At 34.7% G+C, this 24420-nt stretch overlaps 2 protein-coding genes across 3 annotated transcripts in view; one reads left to right on the top strand and one right to left on the bottom strand.

The window, feature by feature from the left end:
• The first annotated feature begins 369 nt into the window (after positions 1-369).
• LOC114296187 (putative glycosyltransferase STELLO1) lies at positions 370-5881 on the top strand. Its single transcript, XM_028240461.2, has 3 exons — positions 370-2444; positions 4968-5094; positions 5173-5881. The coding sequence occupies exons 1-3, from the start codon at positions 736-738 to the stop codon at positions 5644-5646; spliced, it is 2310 nt and encodes a 769-aa protein (XP_028096262.2). The 5' UTR covers positions 370-735; the 3' UTR covers positions 5647-5881.
• A 603-nt stretch (positions 5882-6484) lies between these two features.
• The window catches only part of CYL1 (alpha-N-acetylglucosaminidase family / NAGLU family), a 59370-nt gene continuing 41434 nt past the window's right edge, over positions 6485-24420 (bottom strand). For both annotated transcript variants that reach the window (XM_028240465.2, XM_082915806.1), the window contains 8 exons: positions 18256-18365; positions 17953-18055; positions 13548-13646; positions 8900-9010; positions 8154-8401; positions 7218-7455; positions 6973-7051; positions 6485-6898 (listed from right to left, as the gene is read on the bottom strand). In XM_028240465.2, coding sequence (XP_028096266.2) covers positions 6651-6898; positions 6973-7051; positions 7218-7455; positions 8154-8401; positions 8900-9010; positions 13548-13646; positions 17953-18055; positions 18256-18365 — 1236 coding nt within the window. In that variant the 3' untranslated portion in view covers positions 6485-6650. The remainder of the gene's footprint in view (positions 6899-6972; positions 7052-7217; positions 7456-8153; positions 8402-8899; positions 9011-13547; positions 13647-17952; positions 18056-18255; positions 18366-24420) is intronic.

Here is a 24420-nt window from a genome sequence, read left to right as displayed (position 1 = left end):
TATTTATTTTATCCTAAACAAACTGAGTAAAAAAATTTAAAAAAAAATTAAAAATTAAAAGGAAATAAATTACCAGAGCTACGAATTGTAAAAAGGAAGGAAAACAACTACACTTCAGCCATGTTTGGTAGAGCTGTGGGAAAGTGCTTATAACTTATGCCTAAACAGCTTATAGCTTATAACTTTCAGCTTAAACTGATTTCCAGCTTATTCTTAAAGCATCTCCTGCCCCACTCAAAGAATAAGCTGATTTCTGACTTCTACAAAGCTATAAGCTATAAGCTATAAGTTAAACCAAACACATCAAAATAACTTAAATTAAGCTGAAAGCTAAAATAAACTGTAAATAATTTCTGTCAAACAGGCACTTCATCCTAAACTCCATCGAAATCCCAAGTTACCTGTCAGGTTTGACCTCTTCGATTGGGCACAGGTTGTTTTACACGCATACGCGAGTATTTCGCATATTTCTTAACGCCAACAAAAACTTTGTCGGCAGCCAAATCCAATTAGCATCAAACTACACTCACTCACTCACTCACTCACAGCACATGCTTCTTGGTTGGTTCCACAGACAATACGCATAGACAAAAGAGTGTGTGTGTGTGTGTCTCTGTTTGGCTTTGGCTTTGGTTTTGGTTTTGGTTTTGGTTTTGAGAGTGAGAGATCTCAAATTCAAGACTAATACAAAGTTCGAAACAGGTTTGAATTCAACAACTTTGATCTTTATGTATCATGGGTTCATTGTTAGTCCAAGACCAGTCACCCACAAAACGCTCAAAACCCCACTTCAAATCCAAGCCAACCCTCATCTCAGATCGCTTCTCCAACCCCAAAAACCTTGATTTCTCGACATGGGTATCCGACAATTTCTCCAAAATCTTCGCCATTTCTCTCCTAGCCCTCACTGTCGCCGCCCTCTTCTTCCTACGCAACGCTGGCGACCCCTCTGCCCTTCTCTGCTTCACAACAACCCGCCAATCAAAACAACCCCAAAAGATCGAATTCCCTGAAATTCACTACAATTCAATCCCGCCCATTCTAGATAACTCCTCTCCTTTCTCTTCCTTTCGCTCTGACCAATGGGTTGTGATTTCTGTGTCCCATTACCCTTCCGATTCACTTGTTAATCTTGTTAAAATGAAGGGTTGGCAAGTTCTTGCAGTGGGTAATTCGAGGACTCCCAAGGATTGGAGTCTAAAGGGTGCAATTTTCTTGTCAATTGAACAACAAGCTGATCTGGGTTTCAGAGTTGTGGATTACCTGCCTTATAATTCCTATGTTAGGAAGAGTGTTGGGTATCTTTTCGCGATTCAACACGGTGCCAAGAGGATCTTTGATGCCGAAGATCGCGGGGAAGTGATTGGTGGGGATCTTGGGAAGCATTTTGATTTGGATTTGGAAGGTGTAGTTGCAAAACATCAGAGAGTTTTGCAATATAGTCATTTGAACTTGAATCGGACCGTTGTGAATCCGTATATTCATTTTGGGCAAAGGTCAGTTTGGCCTAGAGGTTTGCCGTTGGAGAATGTAGGTGAAGTTGGGCATGAAGAATTTTACACTGAAGTCAATGGTGGAATGCAATATATACAGCAAGGTATATCCAATGGCTTACCCGATGTAGATTCGGTTTTCTATTCCACCCGAAAGTCAGGTGCAGAACCATTTGATATAAGGTTTGATGAGCATGCCCCAAAAGTTGCTTTGCCTAGAGGTATAATGGTGCCAATGAATTCTTTCAATTCAATGTTTCATTATAATGCATTTTGGGCTTTGATGCTTCCTGTTTCTGTTAGTACTATGGCTTCTGATGTACTGAGAGGTTACTGGGCACAGAGGCTTTTGTGGGAAATTGGAGGGTTTGTTATGGTTTGTCCTCCAACCATTCATAGACATGATAAAACAGAAACATACCCATTTTCAGAAGAGAAAGATCTCCATGTAAATGTAGGCCGTCTTGTTAATTTTTTGGTTTCATGGAAGTCTGATAAGCACATGTTGTCTGAGAGAATATTGGAGTTGAGCTATTCAATGGCGAAAGAAGGTTTTTGGACTGAGAAGGATGTGAAATTCACAGCTGCTTGGCTTCAGGATTTGATTTCTGTTGGGTACTTGCAGCCAAGTTTAATGGCGAAAGAGTTGGATAAGCAAAGGGCAATGATTGTTGATAGTGATCGAAGAGAATTCATTCCTCAAAAGCTACCATCTGTGCATCTTGGGGTAGAAGAATCAGGAACAGTGAATTACGAAATTGGGAATCTGATTCGGTGGAGGAAGAATTTTGGCAATGTTGTGCTCATCATGTTTGTTAGTGGGCCTGTGGAACGCACTGCTTTGGAATGGAGATTGCTTTATGGCCGGGTATTTAAAACCGTGATTATTCTATCAATGCAAGCTGATGCAGACCTAGCAATTGAGCAAAGTCAGTTGGATCAAGTATACAAGTAAGTTGGTTATGATATACTTCCCTTTATTCCAACATACAAATATTCCAATTGATATCTCTGTGAATATAGTATCAGTTCCTTAGTGGCATTTCTTGCTTTCTAAGTTCATAGTAAAATTCAGGCTGCTTGTCTATCAAATCATCAATATATCAATAGCCCTTTAATGTTATATTTTTTTTTTCTTGATACATCAACATCACCTGTCCACATAGCATAAAATGAGCAAAACCTTTTTTAAGTTTGAAAATGTATTGTTAGTCATGTAAATGGAAGCATTGCTAGGTTAAATAACAAAGGTGGAGATAAGTTTATCTGTAGAATGCTTCAAGGGACCTTGGTTCTATATGTGCACATTAAAATAATTAAAATACAATTGCCAATAGTGTAGGATCCTTGCAACCGCAGTGCAAAATAAATAAATAAATAACTAAAACTATTTTCCTTTGTGTTCCATTCCTTCAATAGACCTAGGTTGTTAACCTCATTTGCTTTTCGTCTATGAAGTTAGTTGTTGACATTGAAATTTTGAAATGAATAAAATAAATGGGTACTTACGTGTAGGTCGTAATAAGTGGATTTATTGTCTAATAGGTTTTATGGGAAAAATTTGTCATGAAAAAAGTCACTAATTGTAAGTTTTAGCGACAATTTATGAAAATCATGATAAAAAAAAGTCACAAATTGTCAATTTTTAGCGACATAGATAAAAAATTATTACAAAAAAAATTATTTTTAGCAACAATTTTATCAAGATTTATTTTCAATAGGATTTGATGGAAATTAAATCTAACTATTAGGATCTATTGGTAGTTTATCCTAAAATTAAATATCTATACTTATTAAGTATTTACTTCGTGATTGAGAAAAAAATGGAATTTGACTATTATTTTAAAATTTATAACCCTGTGACAAAACTATCAAATTGGAAATCACAATTTGATGGGCATGAATGGAACTTTGAGATTGGGAAGGATATGGGAATCATTGTTAAGCAGTGCATTCCACTTGTTTGATATGTGTTTCTTATAAAATTACTTAACATGTTATAAAACCGATTCTCAAGCTAAGAAGAATTGAAATATTCATGTTACTACAATGACGTTGAGATAGATGAGTGAGAAATTGAGGAATATTATTGAATATTTATGCACCACTTAGATGGCTTCATTTGGATTTGCTTCAAGCGTTAGATGGTTGGAATGAACTTCCATTAATGCTGTGTTTGGTGGAGAGATTTGGAGAGAGATTTGGAAAGGGAAAGGGAAAGGGAAAAGGTGTGTGAAACTAGGTGAAATATAGGCATGTTTTATCCACATTTCACCTACCTTTTCCATTTCCCTTTCCAAATTCCTCTCTAAATCTTCCAACCAAACACAACATAAGTGTTAGATCTAGTCTAGTTCAGAATAGGCTTAGAATAGCAATAGATGATACATGTGATGTTATTAATGTACAAATTATGCTGACTTTGATAGAACAGAACAAACTTTTTTTTAGGGGGAAAAATTGCCTTAAACGGGTTGAACTGTACAAAAAGCCACAGGATACACGTTATACATCTATTGGCATTTACCAATCATCTATGAACCACACCAAAGACAAAACCGAGAAAGAACAGTCCTCTGGCATCCAACATCATATGACCTCCAATTACTCATAAAACACTCAAAGTTGCAATCTAATCATAACTAGAAATTCTTTTAGGAGATCACCTTTTCTTTTTTTTCTTTTTTTCTTTTTTTTCCATTTGGGTTTTTGTTGGGAGTCGTGTTTCGCCAATCACTATTGCATACTGATTTTTCAAGTTAAACTTAGCCAAAACTCAATTAAATTTTAGTGCAGAAATTAACTCATTTCAGCAGTAGGGGAATTTGCAAGTTCACATAACGCAACATGATGATTAATTATCACAAATTGCTATCAAGTTATAACCTATTTTATTTTGAAATACAAATCCAGCACACATTATCTCATCTTGAAATTTTGATTAGTTAATAGTAATGATTCCAAATAATTCTGAGCAATTTTTAAAGAGCAACACACTCAACCACATGAACACAAGATATTGTAACATAAAAAACCGACCACTAGGTCCAAAACCATGGGACCTTGTCCGGCAAAAAATATTCCCTATGAAGTTCAAGGTTATAAAAATTTAGGTACTACTTACAACACACCAAAAGAATTGAAGTGGGGTTTATCTTAGTTATAGAATATATGTTACTCATAAACATTGCTTGGACATTTTTGTTAGTAGAAACTATTTCAAACTGTTTTCTAGGTTTATCTGAATTATGCTACCGCTATTACTTTCTTTCATGGACATTTCAGAACAGGAGCGGTAAAAAATGTAACATTGTGTTCATGCTTGATACCAACTTCAACCAATATGGAATAATGTGAATTTGCATACGTGTTTCTCGATTCAGATCATTCATTTTACACCAATTATTGATATATACTTTACGTGGAGAAAATCTTTTTCATTGTTCTCTTTACCCTTCTGGAAATCGCCGGCAGGTATTTGCCGAAGATATTTAACAGGTTTACTAGTGTGGAAGGATTCCTGTTCCTTCAGGACAATACCATTCTCAACTACTGGAATTTGTTGCAAGCAGACAAATCAAAGCTTTGGATCACCAACAAGGTAATCTAAGCCTCTAGTATTGGTGTCATTAGCACAAACCTCTCTCTCTCTCTCTCTCTCAAGTTTTGTCTTTTTCAGGTTCCGCAGTCTTGGACTACTCTGCCAATTACTGGGAATGACTCGGTATGGTATTCAAAACAAGCTGATATGGTGAAGAAATTGGTGAGCACAATGCCCGTCCACTTGCAGGTTAATTACAAAGAAAGTGGCCCGAGTGAGCAAGGCCTCACCATATGCAGTTCTGAGGTGTTCTACATTCCTCAGCGTTTTGTGGCAGACTTAATTGATCTTGTAGATCAAGTGGGCAATCTCGAACTCCACCACAAGGTTGCAATGCCTATGTTCTTCATGGCTATGGATTCACCACAAAATTTTGACCCTGTGCTTAATATAATGATTTATGAGACACAAGCACAATCAAGTGACTCTTCACAATTGTATTCTGCTCAAGCACCAGCTGTGCACCCATGGAATGTTTCTAGTGAGCCTGAGTTCATAAAATTGATAAGAGTCATGGCAGCTGGAGACCCTCTACTAATGGAGCTGGTTTAGGATGTAGGAAGAAACAAACATATACCACAATGTCCAGTTTTTATTATTATTTATCCTTTTTATTTTTGTTGTCTTTTAAGAATGAACGCTTTCTTTTTTTTTTTTTTTTTTTTTTTTTTGGGGGGGGGGGGGGGGTGTTTTCTTTCTGTAGATTCTTGCATGATTTATTCTTGTGTACATCTCTCTCAACCATTACATTCACCTTTAATAAAAGAGAAATGTTAATGTTGGCATATATGTAGAAAGTGTATTATCAATTAAGCTCAAATTTTGCTGCTAATGAGAGTCGAATTTAGAATGTCTGCATTTACAATTCATTCTATGCTCAACCATTGAGTTACCCGTGCAGGTTCATAACACAAGTTTGTCCCTAAAAGTAAATCAATAGTATCTTTGCATCACTCACCCTGCACCTCTCTCTCTAATGTAGTAGAATAAATAGGTTAAGTAAAATAGTCTATTAGTTGTAGTCTATAAATAGATGATGTAATATTCCATTGTACTTGGATTTTGATTAAAAGAATATACATTGTGATTGGAGTAGAGTTTCGTTTCTCTCTAGCCCTTGGGGGTTTTACCCCTAATTGGAGCATTTGTGTTGGCTCTCTCAATTTGATCTCTCTCTCTTACTAAAAGAATACACACAATTCTTACTAAAGCAAATTCGATATTGTTTTCATTCAATCAAATTCCATAAGTGGTCAAATGCCGGTGTTCTAAATGGTTGGGCCATTTCATCATTCATGATCATCCAATTTTTCATTTTAATGGCAATCCCCAAGAACACTACCATTCAAATGACCCAAGGCTGCCAGCTTTTCCAAAGCAATGGTTCATGTTTAGGCCAAGTATTAGAATCACTGCTGAAATTTCAAAGGTCAAAACAGAATGATCACAAATGTCATTGTAACTGATCTCAAGATCTTAGGGGTTCAAATTTGTATTATTACAATAATTGGGAACAACTATGACCAATGTACATCTTCAATTATTTACATTCTCAGTCAGGCGATGTCTTTGCCAAAATATTTCTCAAACAAAGCTTTTGAAATAGCAAAGGCATCTCCTTCAGCCTTTAAAGGGTAAAGTTCAGTACCTGCTTGCCATTTGTTGGAAAATGCTATCCACTCTTTTCTCCAGTCCTCCATCTTGAAGCTCTCATTCTCTTCCAAGCTTTTTAACAAATGACTGAAATAAGTGGAGGCTCGTGGCAGATAATACCCTTCTAACAGGCCGCTCCAAAACTTGTTTGCTGTCATGGATAGGTGAAAATTGTTATATTGCACCAAAAGCAAAGCAGGAATATCACTGAGAAAGTTAATTTACCATAATCATGAAGTTTACTCTGATTAGATAGTGTAGTATCGAACCACATTGTCACCTGTGTCCTAGCATTCCACTCATACTGACAAAATTGGGAAAAGGAAAAGGCAATAATTTGTTAGGCTGTTGATTATTCATTTATTTATTTGTTTTTCATTCTTTCAACAAATGGAGAAGTACTAGAGGAACAAACTTTTGTATTAAACATAAATTATTAAATACCCGAGGAAAAGTCATTTCATTCGTACCTGCCTCATCTCACTAGGATTTAAAGCCAACTTTTTTGCACTTTCTAGCCAAGTTCCGAGTAGAAAATTATCATCGGCAGCAAGAAGTTTATCGATGTCCTTGATGAGTTGTTTGAATTTGTGGCTCTGGGAACTCAGAGTTTTTCCATCATTGTCTTGGAAAGCTGTCACTGCATCCAAATATACCTGGTTTGCTAGCTTTGATAGTACTTGTCTAGTCAAATCAACCAAGTCATACCTGTCAAAAATATAAACATATTAGTGCTGTCTGAAATTTGTCTCTTTTCTTCATCATTTTCACCATTAGTGCAAAACCCTCATGTTTTCAGATAAACAAGCCAATTTTAATTGGACCCATAGTTTCCCAACACCAACTTTAATTCAACTATATTTTGTGATTGACCCATAGTTTCCCAACCTTTACTATATTTCTGGTGTCATATTCTCATTTACTTAAAGGGAGCTGTGAGATAAGGGCTTTTCTAGCTATCCTAATATTGTGGTGGCACTTCAATGATGTGGACAAGGAAAGGAACAACTAGAATAGAAAGCTGACTTCGATTTAGTCTACATTCATTCATGGTTTTGTTACTGTACATCCTTTTCTTGTTTCGTCAACTAAAACTATATCAAAGTAAGCATTACAAATGTTGTGTTCTTTCTTTCCATGTCATTGTACTTTGGAAAATGTTTTTTTTTTTTTGTAATAGATCAATTAAAGATTTGGTGACTATAGGTTCGGTGTATTCTTCACATAGCCAACTTATGCTCTAGAGTGAACCAACAAATTTTTCTTTTGATTTTCCTCTTTTTTTATTTATTTATTTGTTGGGGGGGGGGGGGGGGGGGGGGGTTGGCGACACAAGATACAAAGGAACAGAAAGAAAAAGGAATAACAGAGAGAGGGGAATGTCAAGGTCCTACATATGTAATTACCTGTATGTGAGGCTTACATTCAGATCACTTCCAGCATCAAGGAATAACTTTAATGCATTGACAACATCCTGAGTAGGATACCATAAATGCGCCTGAGGTAAGGGAGAGCTTGTCTTGCTGAAAAGAAATCTTCTGTTTTTGTGTGGTTCGAGAACGTTTTGCATATGGTCTTGCCTTGATATTTCAGATGTTCCGAGAGGTGATGGATCCCAGTCTGGAAATTTAACTATGAAATCTATGTTATGGTCCTGCAACAAATTATTATTATTTTTTTAAAATAAAAAAAGGAAAAGAAAAGAAGTAATCAGTTTAGACCAACCTGCAGCATAACCATGCTACACATATAGCTGTTAACTTATCTACTGAAATTCAGAAGAAGAAGGAAAAAAAAAGGTATTGTATTACATCATTTGAAGGATCTAAAAAGGCATTCATGAGAGGTTATAATTCTTTTGTACATAAAGAGAAATGTCCTACAGCTGTAAATTACTTCATAAATTAAATGTATTCTTCACTTATTTTTCAATATCCTCGTTTTATCTAGTACTGGAACAAATATAAAACTACTTTGTTGAAATTAGAGATTTATTCTCTCCTCATTTCTTTAATAAGTAACTCCTTCCTGTTATGCAAGATATCGAGTAAGTTGACTCACAAAAAATTAGAGTCTAAACAAAAATTCTGACAGTAGATAATACTGAAACAGAGATATGATACTGTAAATTGATTTGTTCAAGAAAACATACAGCAATTCCATCCGTACAATTGTAAATGGTGCCATGAAGAATCTCCCAAGCTGCATCAACTTCATGAACTGTTTTACCATAACGTCTTTGAGAGTAGCTTTTCAGCCATTGCTACACAATTAATAAAGTAAAATGCCAGCAATTACACTCACTTATAAGTGCTGATATTCTTAAAATGGAAATCATCATGCACCTAAGCAGAAATTCTTAAAGGAACTTCCACCTTGAAATTCATAGTAAAAAGTAAAGGGAAAATTAAATACTACAAGATCAAAAGATACTTTCCAAAACTGAAAATTTTTCTTTTCAGATTTAAACAATAAAATGAAAAAGGTCTCAAATTCAAATAAGTGAAAACTTAAGTTCTCTGAACTCCAAAGAAGCTGGCAGGTCTTCAAATGTAATGTGAATGCGATTATTTTGTGACACTGCACTACTTCTTCAAGCAGTCATTAATGCACAAAAAATAACATAAAATAAAATATGTTACTACTAGCATAAGAATAAAGGCAACTGTTACATAAACATTGTAAATATTTACTTAAACAAGGAAAAATGGCCAAACAGATTTAAAATGAAATTTCTATTTTAACTGTCACTATCTGCTCTTCTTTCTCAGTGATAACATTCTTAATATTTTCTCACAACATTACATTTCTGCAAAGCATGGGAAGAACACACCATGATTATGAGGGCAGATTTGGATTTTCACATGAAACACACATGATTATTTTTAAAGTTAATCTGAACCTAAATTCTATGATTTTTATAGCATGAGCCTCGAGGGTATCTAGGATGATTTTTTTTTTTTTTTCATTATTTTTTTATTTTTTAAGATTTATGAGTTAGGGATTTTTTTTTTTTTTTTTTTACCATTTAGTGTGCTGTGGTGGTTGCACATAATTTTCTATGTGATTGTGATTCGAACTAACTTATTTTCCATATTTCATTTTGTGAACCATTTCCAGTATTTCTGAAACTTCTAAATGGTGAGACAGAAAATACAAAAGATCACACAAACCCCAAAAGCTTAATAACAAAAATTTCAAGATTGCAGAATGCAGAGGAAAAGACCAAAAATTATATGAAGAACCTAAATATACACATTCATCAATCAAATTTTTAATTGAAGTGATGCAAAGCAGTTTTCAGAAACAATATCTTGATATATTCCTCTATGAATAAATAAGTAGAATTCTATGTTCATAAAAAAGTGCAACTGCCATATGTCCAAGTCATGAATCATACACAAATCAGAACACTAAAACAACAGAATTGTGAACTGATTTAAACTACAATTTTTTTTTTAATTGGTAGATAAAAAATATAATGAAACGAGGACATTTCAAAAAGAACAATAAGTTGTTGAGTTTGACACACTAGTGGACCTAAAAATACAACTTTTATTGATAACTAACACTTGAGTACACAAAATACTAGTACACAACCACACCCTAATACACCTCGCTTATTCACGCACACTTGGACTTTGCCCTTCCTCACATAAGACTTTAGGACACCTCTCACTAGATCACTCTTGTAGTGTTTGATCACTCAATGCCTAGTACATTAACTCATGCCATATTTATACTAGTGAAGAAGTTTCTAGTAATAAGCCTCATCCACAAAATCAGTGGTGATAAATTTGCTTCTAGAATATTCTAGCATTCACTCGTACTTCCACTATACTCTAGAATTATGTAAACTACTCTAGTATGTAGTATAGTTTTCTATACTTCTCTAAAATATTCTACAACCTTCTGGAACCTTCTAGACTATGAAGCACAGACACTTCAAAATAGGTGTCGTAGCAATGTCGGACACGGAAACACGTATTTATTTTATTTTTTATTTTTCGCAGGGGACACAACATGTCCCCGTAAAATTTTTTTTTTTTTTTTTTTTTTTTGGCAAGGGACACGGCAGGGACACACCGAGAACAATTCAAATATGAATAATCTATTAATCTGTTTAAATGTAGTGTTTATATATATTGAATTAATGTTAGTTTTTATTAATTTTAATTATTTGGTAAGATAATATTAATCTACATAGAGAATATATATATATATATATAATAAAAATAATAATTATTTGCCGTGTCCCCCGCCATATCCATATGCTCATTTCTTTGAAATCACCGTGTCCGTATCCATGTCCATGCTCCATAGCTTCTAGATTTCTCCAAACTTCTCCAAGGTTTTGGATTCTTCTAAAATGTTCTAGAATCTTCCAGATTTCTCTAGAACTTTCCAGAGTCTTCCAGATTCATGTGGAAACCTCTAGAGTCTGTATTGAATCTCAACATAATCAACATTTCAACCAGTCATATAAGACTTCCAATAGGTTTTCACAATTTTCCCCTTAATAAGTAAAAGAAAAAAAAGCAGCACATTGGACGATACCTCATTTCCACTCTTAGTAGTAGGAATCACGTAACATGAAGACGCACCTGAGGGAAAATCGCAAATCTGTGCTTCTGAGGAAGAATCACGTAAGAATCACGAATTAGTCCAAGAATAAAGCCCGACCTCTTTCGATTTCTCTTAATCTTCTTCTTCTTCTTCTTCTTCTTCTTCTTCTCTCTCTCAGTGAGTTTTACGCTTTATTTAATGGATTATTTATTATATAATATTTTATTTAAAGATAATGTATTTTCAATAATATCAGTTCACTCCTTTTACTTAACTACTTTTATTGGTCTATGTGTTTTATAGATTCAAGAATATAACTCCACTATTTTTATTGGTCTCTACGTTTTGAAGTTTCAATAATATCACTTTATTAATTTTTTGATCTCTATAATTTAAAGTTTAAATGATAATGGCCTATTTTTTTTATAGACAGCTATTTTAATGATAGCATTAATAAGAATGAATTAAAATGTTCTTATAATATTTAAATTTATTAATTCATTTTGTTCTTATGTTTAGAATGAATTTTTATCCGCTATTCATTTTTAAAAAATATGTTTTATGTTGTATTTAATTAATTAAATATTATATTTTAAAATTTAAAACTCGTTTATAACATATATATATATATGTCAATTAAAAATAACAATAAAAAGTTTATATAGGTAAATTAAAAATAATTTTCATAAAAATAATATAAAAGCGCTCCCAAACTACAACTCCTTTAAGTGGTCACGCTCTCACGCTCCCGCTCCCGCTCCCGCTCCCGCTTCATGCAATGAAGTTTCCACCCTCTTCAAGTACAACCATGGAATGAAGTTTCCGTTCAAAAATAAAAAAAAGCACAACCATGGAGGCAAAAACAACGCGAAAAAGACTCCTATCATATTATAAAATTTAGAGTTAATGACCTAAAAGTCCTATTTACAAACGTTATGGCAGCTTAAGTGCTATCTAAGATTTTTTGAACCAATAAGTCCTATTTAGTAAATCTGAAAATATTATCAGTTTTTCCCAATTTTTAAAACTAAGAGCATTATAAATTTTGCATAGTAATGTTCCAGATAATTGTTTCACTATATGAAAAAAAAAACAGAGCATGAGATTAAACATTTTTATCCTTCTACTCATTGGTTTGATTCAACTATCCAATATAACTAAGAAAATTATCAATTTTTTTCCATTTTAAAACAGAGAACATTATCAATTTTTTCATTTTTAAAGTTTTTTTTTTTTTTTTTTTTCAGTTTTGCACATCAATGTTCCATAATCATGCTTCTTTATAGACACAAAATTTTCAGGTTTGCACAAAAAATAATTCAATTTGTTCAAAAAACAACATAGTTTTTTTTTTTTTTTTTCCAATTTGAAAGTTGATATCTTAAATTTTTGAAAATCAAAATAAATGTCAAATCATCATGTTCCTTATAGATAATCATAAATGATGAATAATCATTGTTTGAAGGGCAATTCCGATTATTAAAAATTTAATGGGACTTGAAGGTCCAAAAATTCTTAGTTAGGACTTAATGAAATACAAGTTCATAAATTACGACTTGTGTGTAAATGCCAGTAAAATTTATTGTGCATAATACATCTAAACAAATAAACACTCTCATATTTTCCAAGAAAGATGTAATTACATTACAATCTAAAACTTTTCATCAAATAGAAATTATTAACACCACCACTTATGTCAATGCCCTTGTATAATCTATCTTACATTAAATGGACTCGGGTATGGGTGTCAGGTGTCGGGTGTGGTTGTGTGGGTGTGGGTGCATATCTAGAAATCGGACCAATCAATCCTCAAATTTAAGAATACTTGCACTCGGCTAAAAAGGATTATATTTCTATATTTTTAATCTATTATGTTAGTAGTGTTATACGTACATACAATGTCAAAAAAACATTTTACTCATTTTATAACAATTATACAACAATATATATATATATATATATATAATGATAGTGTTAAATACAAATATATAAGAAGTATTCGATGGAAAGTATCGGACACATATCACATACCCTTGTCCAAGAGTTAGATGTTTGACACGGGTATTTGATTTATTTTGAAGAGTCCACGTAACATTGTGTATAATACACAAATCTAATGGACTCTGTCCTGCACATAGTTATAAAAGGTGGAAGATGCTGACCATTATTAGACACTAAATGCATGTAAAAGTCCTCCAGCACATATGGATTAGCATCTAGAGAACTTCAATTACCTGAACTTCAACCTTGTGTTTTCGAAATGCCATTTCAGCCATCAACTCATATACTACTGGATTTTGTTCTATTCCTTCCATACACATGCCAACACCAACCTATGTGAAACAAGAATAACAGGTGAGCTCTATGAGAAAAAGAAAAAAAAAAAAAAAAAAGACGTGGACGGAGATAATGATATCCACTTGAATACAATACTCTCTAGTATTTTATGTGCATGAGGCAATCAGTATAAGTATAACAAATAAATGACAAGAACTATGATTGAAGTTTCCCAGCATTGACATGTTCATTTTTATGCCTGTATGCCAATGTTAGAAACCTTATGTTCTTATTAGATACTAGATCCTTTATGTCATTCATAATAAAATAATTACTAATTAACACCCTAGATTCCAATGACAAGGTTCAATGAACAGATTGATGAATACAAGTTTCAAAATCTCTTATCGTTATCTGATTTTTTCTTGTTTCAGCTGATAAGTTGTCTGGTTCAATCTGAAAAGAAATTCCAACTGTCAGCTATTAACACCCCCCCACCCTTCCTGCAGAAGGATGTGATAATTTATGGATATAATTTCTTCAGCATGGAAATCATAATTCCTCAGAATTTCCACAGAACATACATGTGATGGGTGGAGATAAGAGTATACAAAAATGATTCAAATGTCATGTGATGAGTATCGCCTTCATTATCCGGCATAACCATTCTTTAATTGCAGTAGAGCAATACAGAATTAGCTATAGGCAACGCATCAAGATTTTTTGGGGGGGAAAATAAAGAAAAAAGAAAACAAATGTAGTTTGAAAGAAAAGAGTTTCTGAATGACACAATGCAATAAATTGACTATTCAACTGTTAAATTTATGCAAGGCAACTCAATTTTGATGCCAAATAAGAGACAAGCAGATGCAGAAAGCAGGTAGCTGCCCATGACAGTATTGTTTGCAGGTGTAAGATCTAATCCTAATCCTATACCCACTGGAGGTTCGGGACTCTTATACCTATTGTGGAGTAAGAAGGTGACTCGTCAGTGTTGGACACTTTCTGACACGTGTTGGACACTCGTCCAAACATGTCTTATTTTTCTTAAGACATTTTTTAGACCCTAAATACTTGGGAGACATATAATAAATATATAATTTTTTTTTTTTTTTTTGGGTAAGTGTCCCCCCATGTCCATGCTTTTTAGCTTAGTAACATTAGGCCCTTAGAAGCTCTGTAGATATAGGAAAAGCATGACCTGGCTCTCCTTATAAAATCATGCATTTAACTACCTAAATTGACAAACGAGGTCCAGAAACATAGGCAGACAAAGAGATAAGGACAACAAAACCATAAAAAGATCATAACCCTTCACTTGGATTTCTTTTTATTTTTATTTTCTAAAATTATTATCATGAAAAGCTAGCCTTTGGGCCTTAATTTTGCTCAACTTTTTTTTCCCTGAAGTTTCATTTCCAAACTCCACACCTACAAATGTTGACTTATTGAAGGGTAAATTACACCATTGGTCCCTCTAGTTTGAGTAAAATTTCACTTTGGTCCTCGTAGTTTCAATTTGAACAATTTGGTCCCCACACTTTCAATTTTGTTGCAATGTGGTCCCTCCGTCATGTGTTGTTAACATTTTGAATAGAAAAAAAATCACGTACAAAACTAGAGGGACCAAAGTAGAATTCAAAACAAACTATAAGAACCACCAATGTAATGAATATATTACACCAATGGTCCCTGTCTAGGAAGCAAGGATAGAGAATACAGGTACGATACAATACCGATATGGATACGGCGATACGGAAAAACTTAAAAATTAGGATACGGGTATGGCAATGATATGCTTGTAAAACATTTTTTTTTATAATTTTTAGTAATGTAGTATGTATAAAATAAAACATAATGCAAGAGTGCATTCGTAAAATATTTAGTACTATATTCCTTAATATCAAAAAGAGAATTTTATATTCATCAAAGAGCAATTAATTAATAACTAGGCATACTGACAAAGAGTTAACAAACATTAACAGAGAATTCAATCAAATATTCAAGGAAATTTAAAGAACAACAATAGGCTAACAAAATTAAGCAATGATAAGAATAGCACTAAGGCATAATAGCCAAAACTAAATAATCAAATAAAACAACAATAGAAAGAAATTAAAAAATAGGAGGGAGAAAAAATATAAATAAAAAAAAATGGAAAAAAAATATAAATTGGATACTTATTTGGTGTATCCTCTCATGTATCCTCCCCGTATCCCTCAAGTATCCTTCACGTATCGCTCCCGTATCCAAAATTAAATATTAAGATAAATAAATAAATAAATCGAATACTTATTTGCCATATCCGATACATATCCCGTTGTATCGGACGCGTATCCATATCCGTATCCGATACTCGTACATCTTCTTTGGAATATCCGTTCTTCAGAGGTCCCTGTAGTTTATTTTGAGTTTTACTTTAGTCCCTCTAGTTTTACACATAGTCTTTTTCTGTTCCAAATTCTAACAGTAAATAACAGAAGGACCACATTACAACAAAATTAAGGCCAAGTTTGGCATGACCCCAAAAAGTCAAAAAGTCAAAAAGCCAAAAAGTTACTCAAAAAGTTAAAAAGTTATCACTATTTACCAAAAAAAAAATATTAAAAAATTAATTTTTCACACAAAATTACAACTCAAAATCTGACATGTTTAGCTCTATTGATGCGTTTGTTAAGAAAAATTGCCAAAAATTGGGTGCAATTTTCATACACTATTGTTCAGCCTGTGGGGGCTCATCGCGGGTCTCGTTTTGATAATCTGAACCGTTCAATGTGTAGAACTCGTCGAGTACTATATGTTTGTAAAAAATCACATTGATCGGATATCGGTAACTACATGATCAAATCAGTTTTGTATAAAAAAATGGATGGTGTTATAATTAACGATTGAAAAAAAACAAATTTGATCAGATAGCTATCGATATCCGATCAACGTGATTTTTTATAGACATATAGTATTGATCGGATATCGGTAACTACATGATCAAATCAGTTTTGTATAAAAAAATGGATGGTGTTATAATTAGCAATTGAAAAAAAACAAATTTGATCAGATAGCTATCGATATTCGATCAACGTGATTTTTTATAGGCATATAGTACTCGACGAGTTCTACACATTGAACGGTTCAGATTATCAAAATAGGACCCGTGATGGCCCCCACGGGCCGAACAAAACCGTCCAGTGCAATGCCCGAAAAGTAGCCAATCATTACTTAGCATCAATTCCACTCCCAGAAAGTATGGCTGCACAACTCCCAATCCTAATCTTCTCCTACACACTAATTTATACAATTTTTTAATACACATTTTTTCATAAAAAGTCAAAAAGTTAACCCATACAACCATATTTTTTTCCTCAACTTTTTAGTCCAAAAAGTTAAAAAGTGCACTTATTTAGGACACCCCAAACAACCCCTAAAAATGTAGAGACCAAATTGTTTAAATTGAAACTACAGGGACTAAAGTGACAATTCACTTAAACTATAGTGACGGACTAATGGTGTAATTTACCCTTTATTGAATAAGCAGTATAATATCATATATATATATATATATATGTTAATAGTCCCTGTATTTTAAGTCTCGTGTCATTTCAATCTCTATAATTTCAGTTTACTCGATTTTGACCCTGAATTTATGATTTTGTCTCAAATTAGTCCAATTTATTACAACTATAGTGTTTTTTGATGAAAATGCACACATGAGCGGCATTTGTTGTGTTTTTATAGGAAAAATTATAAACTTGTTCAACTCAATGAGTTAAGCTTAACCAACTTAATGATCATTTTTCTTCAAAAGTCCTAATTATTGTTATCAATTGGACCAAATTGACACAAAATCTAAATTTAAGGATCAAAATCAAGCTAATTGAAATTACAAAGATCAAAATAACACAATAAGAAAAATGTAGAGACAACTGATATAATTTCCCAATGTATAATGTAATCTAATATTTACAAATATATGTGTATACGGCTTATATTTAATTTTTCATTGGAATGGGTAGGTCATTAATATGAAGTTGTCTTTCGTACTCTTGGTGGTAAAGTTATTTAACATTTCAATTATCTATTTTTGATCTAGTCAATTATCATTTTGACACAACTCCTATACAATAATTGACATTTCAACTTCCTAAAAATCTTGGAGACGAGAAAGGATGCGTGGAATGCTGCACCTACACTGGTTATCTAGATTGATAAAAACGCTCAGAATATATTTCATGTAACAGATTTGCTACTTTCTGCATCGGGTTGCACAAACAAATGTAGAAAACAATAAGTTTATGATCACAGGAAAATATAACAGATAGAAAGAAGACATTCTTTTAAGAAAAATTGTAATAACTAATTACTTACCATGGTTGAATTTGCACTAACACGAGCGTCAACTGGACCTGAAGCAATTGAATCCAATATGCCATACATTTCAATATTCCCACCAAAGTTGTGCAACATACACCTGACATATATCATAAGTTACACTTAGTGTGTATATATGTAGTTACATAAAAATAAATAAATAAATAAAAAAGACCATTGAAATTAAAGCCTAAGCTTCAATAAACAGATAGGTAATGAAGATTTGGAAGAGATACATGCCAAGATGTAACATCTCAAAAGACAGAAAATGTGGCAACTTTAAATAAAAGGGCTCACTACCAAATATAAGGAGTGCCATAAAATTGAGAGGATGTATTCCATATGGGTTTGGCATCAGCAAATAAATCAAGAACTATCATCTTCCCAAATGGAACAGAATGTAGAAGTGCCTGCAAAATATAAACGAAGTCAACAACTAGTCCAGGAAGAATTTTCTGAAAAGGTCTACGGATGAAAAATAGGACAGTTACAGCAAAATTTATTGAATAGATGAAACGCCTGATCTCTACAAGAAGAAAAAGAATATGCAACCAAAGGAGATCTCTAGCAAAAAGCATAAGATGAGACCTGCCTTATTGATACTAGCAATTGGCGCACACGCATCATGTGCAATTTAAATAAGTAAAATTAAAACAAAATATTTACTACATATTGTGCGATTCAAGTAGTAAAAGTCTTCTTTAATAGACCAAAGGTCCAAGGTTCAAGTCTTACTCCCGCTCCGGACTTACTTCAAGGAAAGATAGGATCGGCAATTCTGCCGGTTCTAGCGCTTACCTTATTATTAGAGAAAGGGGAAAGGGCTTTTTTATATACATGTCACTATCTTCCACCAACACCACTATCATATTCTATACATGCCACTATATGCCACCAACACCACTATCATATGCCACTATCTTATTAACACAAATTTCCAGCACTCCCCCTCAAGCTGGTTTGAAGATATCTTCCATAGCCAGCTTGCTAGTCAGCTTATCAAATTGCTTCTTGTGTAGTCCCTTCGTTAGCACATCAGCTAATTGTTCACCTGTTGGAAGGTAGGTCATACAGATTATGCCAGCATTGATTTTCTCCTTGATGAAATGTTTATCCACTTCTATATGTTTTGTGCGATCATGTAGAACTGGATTATGAGCTATAGATATAGCTGCTTTGTTGTCACAATAGACCTTCATAGGTGTCGGGTGAGAAAGCTTTAATTCTTCAAGAATTCTTTTAATCCACATTACTTCACAGATTCCATGGGCAACAGCTCTGAACTCTGCTTCTGCACTACTTCTAGCTACCACATTCTGTTTTTTACTCCGCCATGTAACTAGGTTTCCACCTACAAAGGAGCAGTATCCGGATGTTGATCTCCTGTCTGTAACACTTCCTGCCCAGTCTGCATCTGTGTATACTTCAACTTGAAGATGTCCATGTTTCTTGAACAGTAAGCCTCTCCCTGGAGTTCCTTTCAAATATCTTAAGATCTTATAAACAGCCTCAAAGTGCTCTGCCCCTTGTGAGTGCATGAACTGACTTACCATGCTGACTGCAAAGGCAATATCAGGCCGCGTATGAGACAAGTAAATCAATTTCCCTACAAGTCGCTGATATTGTTCCCTCTCTTTGACTTCTTCAGCCTTAGCAGCTTGTAACTTCAAGTTAGGCTCGATCGGAGTCTCCACCATCTTACAACCAAGCATACCTGTTTCTCCAAGGAGATCAAGAACATATTTTCTCTGATTAACGAATATACCTTCCTTGGATCTTGCAAATTCCATTCCGAGGAAATACTTGAGGGCTCCCAGATCCTTAATGTGAAATTCTTTTGCGAGTTTCTTTTTGAGGCCTGCTAACTCTGCTTCATCATTACCAGTTAAAATGATGTCATCAACATAAACAATCAAAATTGCAATTTTACTGTTTTTTGAATGTTTATAAAATATTGTGTGATCTGCTTGACTTTGCGAGAAGCCACAACTGATAACTGCCTTCCCAAAGCGTTCAAACCACGCTCTTGGTGATTGTTTGAGTCCGTATAATGACTTGTTCAATCTGCATACTCTGTCGCTTCCAAGTCTCTGCTCAAATCCCGGCGGTAGGCTCATGAACACCTCCTCTTCAAGATCACCATTGAGAAATGCATTTTTAATGTCAAGTTGATGTAGAGGCCAATCTGAATTTACTGCAAGAGATAACAGTACTCTGATGGAATTTATTTTAGCAACAGGAGCAAACGTCTCCTGATAGTCGATCCCATAAGTTTGAGTGAAGCCTTTAGCCACCAGTCTCGCCTTGTATCTCTCAATGCTTCCATCTGCGTTACATTTTATCGTAAACACCCATTTACACCCAACTGTTTTCTTGTCTTTGGGTAGATCAACTATCTCCCAAGTACCACTTCTCCTTAAAGCATTCATCTCCTCCATGACTGCTAATTTCCAATTCGGATCATCCAATGCTTCCTGTATATTCCTTGGAACAAACAAGTGTGAAATCCTAGATGTGAAAGCTCTATGATTTTTAGACAGTCTTTGATAGGAGAGGTAATTTGCAATAGGATGTTTAATGCAATTTCGGACACCTTTCCTAATTGCTATAGGAACATCAAGGTCGGAAATAGAAGGAATAGGATTACCTAAAATTTCGATACCAGAACTCGGGTGGACATTCGGGTCATTAGGATGAACATTCGGGTCATTATTCCTCAGATGAAATCGCTTCCTAGTATAAACCTGAAGCTCAGGATTTAGATCATGTTGTAGTACTTCTCCCCCTAAACAAGAATCTTCATGACTAGGCACCATAGAACTTGGTTCTCCTAAGTGATCATTATCAAACAGATGTGGTTTTTGTGTAGGATAAATGACATTGGGGAGCGGGATAGAAATATCCCAAAAACGGTCTTCTACTCCACTTGTCTCCCCCTGAAGAGAAGTGTTGGGGAAATAGGATTTTGTTTCCACAAATGACACATCCATACTCACATGAAATTTCTTGGTTTGAGGATCGAAACACTTATACCCCTTTTTGTTTGAGGAATAACCCAAAAAAACACATTTTATAGCACGGGGGTCAAGTTTTGAACGAAATTGACTGGGAACATGAACATAGGCAATACATCCAAAAACTTTGGCAGGTAAATCAGAAAACAACCTCGTGTCAGGAAAAAAAGTTTTGAGACAATCAAAAGGTGTTTTGTATGTTAACACCTTTGTAGGCATCTGTTTATCAAATAAGAGGCGGTTAAAATTGCTTCACCCCATAAATATTTAGGAACATGCATGTAAAACATTATAGCACGTGCTACTTCAAGTAGATGTTTATTTTTTCGTTCTGCAATGCCATTTTGTTGAGGGGTATCCCGACATGTAGATTGATGAAAAATCCCCTTTTTTTCCAAAAACTCACCCAACTGCTCATTGAAATATTCTGTTCCATTATCAGAATGTAAAATACCAATTTTGGTTTGAAATTGGTTTTCAATCATATTGTAAAAATTTGTGAATAAATTTTTCACGTCAGATTTTTTATTCATCAAATAAATCCAACATAAGCGGGTATGGTCATCAATAAATGTAACAAACCATTTTTTACCAGAAAGAGTAGTGATTTTAGAAGGGCCCCAAACATCACTATGAATCAAATAAAAAGGTTTGGAAGCCTGGTAAGGTTTTGGCAAATAAATAGAGCGATGAAATTTTGCAAAAATGCAACTTTCACAATGAAAAGAAGAACAATCAATCCCTTTAAATAATGCTGGAAATAAATGTTTCAGATAAAGAAAACTAGGATGCCCTAGCCTATAGTGCCATAGCATTATTTTTTCTCGAACAGAGATTGAACTAGTACTATTAAAGCTCTGAGCTTTTTTATTACTAACAGGTACTTCATCAAAGTAGTAAAGACCTTCAAGCATCCTAGCACGCCCAATCATCATCCCCGAGTTCTGGTCCTGAAATTCACAATGGGATTCAAAAAATGTAACACGACAATTAGAATCCTTAGATAGTTTACTGACAGACAAAAGGTTACAGGCTAAGTTGGGGACGTGAAGAACAGCATTGAGATTAATTTTCTCAGTTAGTTTAATAAATCCTTTTCCTGCAATAGGTGAAAAACTACCATCGGCTATTCTGATTTTGTCATGACCAGAACAAGGGAAATAGGTACTAAATAAATGGGAAAAACTAGTCATGTGATCGGAGGCACCGGAATCTATGATCCACGGAGAGAAGTTTAGGCAAGAGAAGGCTTTAGGATTTCTACCTGTTTGTGCCAACAAAACACTAGGAGTACCGGATGAGGAGTTGGATTTTATCAGCTTTAAGAGTTGATCAATCTGCTCTTTGTTGAAGGGACCTGAATCGGCTTCATTAGCGGTAGGAAAGCCACGATTCTTCTCTCCTTGTTTGCTGCTTTTCCAGTTGACAGGTTTGCCATGGATCTTCCAACACGTTTCGCGTGTATGGCGAGGCTTGTTGCAAAAATCACACCAGACCCGTGGCTTATCATCAAACCTGCGCTGGTAATTTGCAGCCTTGTTGGCCGCAGCATCGCTAATTAAAGCAGAAATTTCAATTGATTCACCAGTACCTTTTTTCTTAAGCATAACGCTCCTTCGGCTCTCTTCCCTTCTGACTTCGACAAATACTTCGCCAATGGATGGGAGAGGAGGTCTGCCAATAATTCTTCCTCGCACTTCATCGAACTCAATGTTGAGGCCGGCAAGAAACTTGTAAATACGGCTGTCTTCCACAGTTTTCTTGTGGTGGTTGCAGTCGTCAACCGATTTCCATTCGTATGTGTTGAAGATGTCAAGATCCTGCCACAACCTTTTCAACGAATTGAAATATTTGGTGACGGAATCATCTCCTTGACGAATCTCTCCCAACTTCAAAGTTAATTCGAAAACTTGAGATTGATTTCCTAGGTCAGAATACATCTGACTAACATTATCCCACAATTCTTGTGCAGTAGTATAGCACATGTAATTAGAGCTTATATCCTCCTCCATGGAATTGACCAACCATGTCATAACCATGGAGTTTTCAGCGTCCCAACTGTCGAACAGCGGATCATTAACAGCAGGAGCCTTCTTGTCACCAGTGATGTAACCGATCTTTCCTTGCCCACGGATATACATCCGGACAGATTGTGACCAGCGGAGAAAATTATCACCATTTAGGCGGATGGTGGTGATTTGGACAGAGTGAGAGTTGGACGTTTTCACCGGAATGACTTCCGACATGGCTATGACGGTTTTAGGGCTGCTGTGTTTTTTGTTGCTCTGATACCAACTTAGAAAATATGAGGAAGAAGAACTCCGAAAATATGAGGAAGAAGGAATATATTTCTGTTATATTCAAAACTTCTTATCTTACAAGACCAAATGACACTCCTTATATAGGAGATATTACAAACATCATTATAACCCATTATATGCCACTTACCTATTATATATTACCACTATCTACCACTATCATACTATATACATGCCACTATCTTCCACCAACACCACTATCATATTCTATACATGCCACTATATGCCACCAACACCACTATCATATTATATACATGCCACTATCTTCCACCAACACCACTATCATATTCTATACATGCCACTATATGCCACCAACACCACTATCATATGCCACTATCTTATTAACACAAATTTCCAGCAGATTAAGAGGTGAGTAAGGGGGATGGAACTTGAGGCTTCTCAGCTGCAGGAACAACAGGGAATGAATCCTCCAAAAATGGAATGAGTTCGCAATTACTACCACAAGAAAGCCGCCCATCACTTGCTGCTATTTATTCTTGGATTCTGGGGGGAATTCACGACATTTTTTCTAGTGTTCCTTTCTATTGATGGAGAGGTGACCTTGTGCTCTTCAAGAGATGAAGGCAAAGGCCCCCCCGTGACCGAGTTTACCAGGGATCTTGGAGGGGCTTCCACCAAATCAAAGCCACCACCCTCACCCTTTAGAGATAGGGGCTCAACAAAAAGTCTTCAAAAAAGTTGCCAGATGCCACAAACTCATCCACTATAAAGCAAAAGGACTGGATCCAATCCACACACACACACACACACACAAAAAAAAAAAAAAAAACACCACCACAAAACAAAACAAAAAATAAAAAAAATAACTGCCCAAAGGAGGAAGAACTTCTATTAAGGTAATTCCACAGCAGTGCCGTCCCTATCCCCCTTATTTAGGGCAAGTGTCCAATTTTGTCAAACCGCAATATTTAAACTTTATCTTCTATTCTATTACTATGCAATTCTTAGATTCTTTCGTTAATAACCTTCCAGCTTCTCTTGCATTCTAAATCCTTCCACCTATGACATAGCCTTACTAGCATAGGTTTTCGTTGCACATAGAAAGCCACCTTAATAACTTGGTTGAATAATCCCCGACATGACTAATGCTAAATTTTCTTCCAGAGTCATAT

The sequence above is a fragment of the Camellia sinensis genome, chromosome 2, assembly GCF_055761805.1.
Source record: "Camellia sinensis isolate YWXY chromosome 2, ASM5576180v1, whole genome shotgun sequence".
Taxonomy (NCBI): Eukaryota; Viridiplantae; Streptophyta; class Magnoliopsida; order Ericales; family Theaceae; genus Camellia; species Camellia sinensis.
Note: the sequence above shows the minus strand (reverse complement) of the source record. Positions and strands in the feature narration are given on the sequence as shown.